The 6,000-nt window shown below is 33.6% G+C and overlaps 1 protein-coding gene across 2 annotated transcripts in view; it reads left to right on the top strand.

Annotated features, from left to right (window-relative positions):
* Window positions 1-5,492, top strand: part of LOC121326082 (transcription elongation regulator 1-like protein) — a 49,800-nt gene extending 44,308 nt beyond the window's left edge. Inside the window, exons 9-14 of one of the 2 annotated variants that reach the window (XM_041269241.1) lie at window positions 735-889; window positions 1,833-1,902; window positions 2,479-2,614; window positions 3,113-3,202; window positions 4,022-4,140; window positions 4,566-5,492. In XM_041269241.1, the coding sequence (XP_041125175.1) occupies window positions 735-889; window positions 1,833-1,902; window positions 2,479-2,614; window positions 3,113-3,202; window positions 4,022-4,140; window positions 4,566-4,722 (727 nt within the window). In that variant the 3' untranslated portion in view covers window positions 4,723-5,492. The remainder of the gene's footprint in view (window positions 1-734; window positions 890-1,832; window positions 1,903-2,478; window positions 2,615-3,112; window positions 3,203-4,021; window positions 4,141-4,565) is intronic. The other variant, XM_041269240.1, reaches the window with a different exon arrangement.
* Window positions 5,493-6,000: the final 508 nt, after the last annotated feature.

Raw genomic sequence — 6,000 nt, forward strand, 5'->3', positions numbered from 1 at the left:
GAATGAAGTTCAACATCTACTCTCATGTAATGGATATCATTCCATTACCACCTGGCCACATTCCACAATTACTCAACTAAACACAATTAAGCACAACTTCCATCACCACACACCCAAACACACGTGCACCCATGTGCATAGCCATTATAAAGTAGTTGGTTAGATTATAATACAAATTAATGTTTGATTCAGAGTCACATATTTCATTTTTAAATTACATCTAAGGCTTCAATGATAACCCTTTATGTGTTGAGCAGCCTGTGGAAATGCGAGAGGAATCTAACTAACACTTCATAGCATGTTTTTGCAAACCCAACAAGTTACAATACTTAGTGTTGTCAGCAGTGCTATAAATACATGTTGGCTATACAGTGGAAGCCATGCCATGAGGTGATGAGAAAATGTTTGCTGTGAAAATGTCCTTGCGAGTCAAGTGATGCATGAAATAATGATCAGAGGTACTGGCTCCTCCCTTTGGTCTTGACTTCATATCCACCCGATATGTTCATAGTTTTAATGTTTTTTGGGGAGAGTATTTATTAATTTATACATTCATATGCATTATTTATTTATTTATTTAGCAGACTTTATTCACAGCACTGATACTAATTATTAATTGCAAACCCCCCCCCCCCCCACCCTGTAGATTTAATTAAATTAGACCCTTAAAGTTTTATGCATATATCTTATTTTAGAAAATATTTTTTTGTATATTTTTTTGTTCATATACACAGGTGTGTGGTCTGGACTGGGGATGATCGAGTCTTCTTCTTCAATCCCACAATGCAGCTGTCTGTATGGGACAAGCCAATTGACCTTAAAAGTCGAGGAGACCTCAACAGGATTATTGAAGACCCACCACACAAGCGCAAAAAAGAAGCATCAACAAGTGAATGACATTAGAATTATTTTTTTGTTACAAAAACCGTAAACCAAACATGTTGTTTATTTAATGATATAATTATATATGTATTTACTGTTGTAAAATGCAGTAAGCTTATCAAAATTATTAATAATAACAACAGATTTGGCCAGATTTTCCAGTAAGAACCTTAGGCTCATATATAACTTGATATCTTGATAACAAACAATTTAAAAGATTCCTGAAGATTTTTAGGAATTTCTCAATGTATCTCAGCCAGACATGGCAGGTGGTAGATAGGCTTGTTTCCTTGCTCTCAGTATTGGGTATCTCTGCCCCAGTCAGTCACAACGTTAAATGCAGCTGGTCAGAAAGGAGAATAAATTAGCAAAGCATTAAGGACCTGAGTAATCCAAAAAATAATAAAAAAAATTAAACTGTATATATATAAGTATTTAAACTAGACTTTTCAAACAGTCATTTTCAAAAGTGTATTTGCTGCCTTCAACATGGTGTTGCCAACAAATGGTCCACATCGCTTAACTGAATTGATCAAGAATGAACAAGGACAGAGAGTGTGCAATGACAGTACAGATTGAAAGAAGCAATAGAAACATTAGCTCCTGGGAGCTGAATAGTCAGGGCTTTAGTCAATAACAGCACTTCATAGCAGGTGCCACTTTCATTGTCTCATTTTTTCATGAGTCCGATGAGAAGCAATTCATGAATTTTAAATATATGTAATGCTACTTCACAGGATTGCAATGTATTATAATACAATTATAAATATGTACACTAACCGTTTATACACACTGTAAACTATAAGCTTTTTTATGCCATTAATGGTTTATAATATGTACACTACGGATGTTATGAAGTGTGTAAACCATTGCTGTATCAGTTTACTAGATTCCATAACAAATAATGATATTCTTAATAAGTGAATGCATTTTATTTGCCATTTTTACAGCAGATGAAAGCTCTAATTATCATACAGAAGACAGAAATGAGGAGCACACCACCAAAACAAAAAGAAACAAGTACGTACAATGTATTTGCTTGATCTCATCAGCATATCAGAAAATGTGTAAAATAATATTACTAATACTACCTGTTACCTGGTTACTTTCACTCACACCATCTCCATTTTACCTGCCAGGCAAATCGAGAGATCCATTAAACGTAGGATTTGATTGATAGCGTATGAACATTAATTATTAATCTGTTAAAAAAATAATGATGTTTGCTAGCACTGTTTGTAATGACGTGCGATTAAGAGAAATTCAGAGTGTGAGATGACATTCACAGCAATATGATATATGTAGTTGCCACTCACATGTTCTAAAAAGGACATGGCAGATAATTACTACAATTGATTGCTTTACCTGCTGTTCATAACATGTACTTTCTTGGAGTAACTAGTTCATCATATGTACTGCTGCTTGCTCATATAAACCCAGCTAGAACAATAAATGACGTTTTTGGCAAGTTGATAACAGGCGATTATAAGCAAACATGAATGTCACAAAGATGTTTGTAAAAGAGATGGCTATAAAATACACAAATCTGATGGATAATGTACAGTTATCATTCAGTATTTGCTTTTTCTTTATAAGACTTGAGGAGCCTGTAGAGCCGAAGCAAGAGAAGGAAGATACAGAGGAGAAAACCCTCAAAGTGTCCCCTCACCGGACCATCCTTCCTTTGGAAGTGCGCACCGGTCACTTCAGAGATATGCTTCTTGAGAGAGGGGTCGGTCAAAGCTAACTAATCTTGGAAGAATCATGTAATATGATCATGTCAGGTCTACTGTGATATGTAGCTCAATATGTACAGCCATCTGACATAGTAGAGAAATTACAATCCAAAGAGTAAAATATCTGCTAATTAATACAAATCAATTCAAGATTTACATGTGCATTTGCAAAAAAAAAAAACTTTAATAAAAGATATTGGACAATGCTGCTGTGTGTTTGCACCACAAAGGAGTTGTTATAAAAATGATCATGTGTAAATATATATATTTACACATGATCATTTTTATGACTATAAAAATGATCATGACCCACATCAGATGGGTCATATGACCCTGGATATGACCCAGGGATGTGGCTTCACATTGTGACCCGGGTAGGCGTGCCAGTGTGAAAGGTGCTTAATACATGTGTCATGTTGGAATGTAACACATATTTCTAAAATATATATTAACATTTTTGTATGTGTTTATTTATTTAACTATTTAAATTATAGGTTTCAGCATTTTCCACTTGGGAAAAAGAGTTGCACAAAATAGTTTTTGACCCTCGCTATCTCCTGCTAAATTCAGAAGAAAGGAAACAGGTAATAGCCATTAAACAGGGGTCTCCAACCCTGGTGCTGGAGGGCCGTTGTTCCTCCTGTTTTTTGTTCTACTGTACACTAAATAATTCATTTGACTAATTAAGCTTCTATTAAGCACTTACTTGGTCAATTTAAGTAATTTAGGGTACAGTTGGAACAAAAACCAGGAGGACAGCTGCCCTTCAGGACCAGGGTTGGAAACCCCTGAATTGAAGCATTCATTACTGTTAATCTATGACAGTGATTTTTTGCTTCAATATAATTTTGTTTTAATTATAATGATTAATTTGTCATATGTTTTAAAATGTATATGTTATTTATTTATTAACTTGGTTACTGTATATTCTGCAGTCATCCAATAATACTTTTAGTTATATAAATATATGTGTGTCCACTCTGCAAATTGAGCTTGGCTCTTCTGGGGCAATGTACTTCACATTGAGTTTAAATACCCATTCACTGCCTCAATACTTATAATGTATCAGGGACACTCAGGTGTGTTGACAGTAAAATCGAACAAAAAATAGGTTAGCCAGTGAAATGACTAAACAGTCAAATGTAAAGTTGTCCCCTAACCCTAAACCAGAACACATAAACATCTCAGATTGTTTTTATAGCATGTGATTACTGGTGTTTCATTTTGTTGTATACTGTAGATAATTCAGAATAATTTTGCATAGGTGCAACCTGACTTCAGCCAAGCTCACTGATGTTAAATGTTCTGAGAATTCTCTCACAATACCCATTCTGTGCAGGTACAGTATGCATATATTTATAACATATGAGCAAAACATGTTTTTTTTTTCATTCACACTCAAGGTATTTGAACAGTTTGTCAAGACCAGAATAAAAGAAGAATATAAGGAGAAAAAAAGCAAATTACAGCAGGCCAAAGAAGAATTCCGAAAACTTCTTGAGGAATCTAAGATAACATCCAGGTAGTAATAAATGCAGTCACGTGTCTGTATAAAATGAACTGTAGTTAAACATTTATATCATTGTTTCCTGTTGATTTTGATAAATATTTGTTTCACTGATACAGAAATAAACTTAATAATGATACTAAGATATGTGTGAACAACCTGCCTAATCTTCAACTGTGCTTTGGCAAGTGTTTGTGATGGATTTTAGACAAAGAGAAGGAGAAGTGATATATTTTATTGGACTAACTAAATAATAATTATTTACAAGCTTTCAAGCTCTCAAAAGTCTCTTCTTCAGATGAAAGTAGGAAAGAGAATACATTATTCTCTACAAATACAGAATATATTGGACTGCTACGGTATCTTTCTCCACTATATCCAAAGCTGATGATCAGACAACTTGTTCAAAGCATTTGTTTTTTTTTTTGTTTTGTCTTTAGGTCCACATTCAAGGAATTTGCAGAGAAATACGGCAGAGACCAACGTTTTAAAAATGTTCAGAAGAAGAAAGATCAGGAACATTTCTTCAATCAGTTTATAAACAGTTTGAAAAAGAGAGATAAGGAAAACAGACTAAGACTGAGGAAGATGAGATGAAAAGGACATCAACTTTGCAACAGAGGATTCCAAATACTGTGACAGAATTGCAGAACACTAAATCCAATCGTCTGTCTGTAAGATCCAAATTGAAATTCCAGTGAATGGTACAACTGGTCATAGTACTTTCAAACTTCTAGAAATTCCACTATGTTTTCAGTTTTCTAATGTTAATGTGTGATTCAGTTGTACATGTTATGAAGTAAATCAGTTCTCAGATTTAATCTGTTTCATATTGAAGCTCTTTATAAAGTCGGTGTTATGCATTCAAATCACTATAAATTATATATCCGTTATGCAAATCGCATTGTAATATATGAACCTAAAAATTATAGGTTCATATGTAGTTATAGGTATAGGTTAGGCAGACACTATCGACGTTTTTAAAAAATAAATAACAATTGATCTTTAATTCTCTGAGAAAACAACAGCATTTTGATTTACCCATGTTGGTCTCTGCCAATACAAAGTTTTGCCTCTTTTTTTTTGGTGTGTGGACAAGAAGAAACTGTTGGTCATAATATCCACCATAAATGTTCAAACATCAACCAGTGTGTATGTAATAGAAAGGGGTTATTAATTCTAGTAATTGTAGTAATGTTTTGAACTTTCAGTGATGAGTGTTTCTTTGTTTAACTCACAGGTATGATATAAACTACTTGTGTTGTTTAGTAGTAAAATAACTTTATTCAAATGCAAAGTTGTTGTGGAATCTCACAGTTGACTGATTAAAAGTAACAGATAACCTAAAAGTGTTTTTAATATCAAAACATATTTATTTGTTTAACTCTTCCGGTATTCAGCAAACATATTGTCACCCAAACAGGTGAAAGCAAAGCAATCATAAAAACAATCTGTAAACAATTGACATTTCACAATTTACAGATTTTGGGGTGAATATTGTTTCCTTCAGAATAAAGGATACTAGATGAAGGTTCATAGAGTAGTGTGACTTGTAAGCACACGTTCAAGTAGATTTATGATGTATTCTTTTTCTATAACAAATAGAATTTATGGAAAAGAAACTATGTTTAAATGAAAAAAAGGCTGAAATCAGAGAATGTTTTTGATTCGCAATGCAGTGTTATTTTTCCAGAAAAAACGACATCAACAAGGTTTGAAATGAACAGTTCTTTATTGCATTTGACAAATGACCATGCCCATAATGAAACGTAATATAACTTGGCCCATGGCCTTGTCTATTGGAGCTCAATAGCCACCCCTATTTGCTGGCCGAACTATGATGCAATGTGTATTGATTGAATGATAACTAGTGCC

Source organism: Polyodon spathula, chromosome 13 (genome assembly GCF_017654505.1).
Source record: "Polyodon spathula isolate WHYD16114869_AA chromosome 13, ASM1765450v1, whole genome shotgun sequence".
NCBI classification, from domain to species: Eukaryota; Metazoa; Chordata; class Actinopteri; order Acipenseriformes; family Polyodontidae; genus Polyodon; species Polyodon spathula.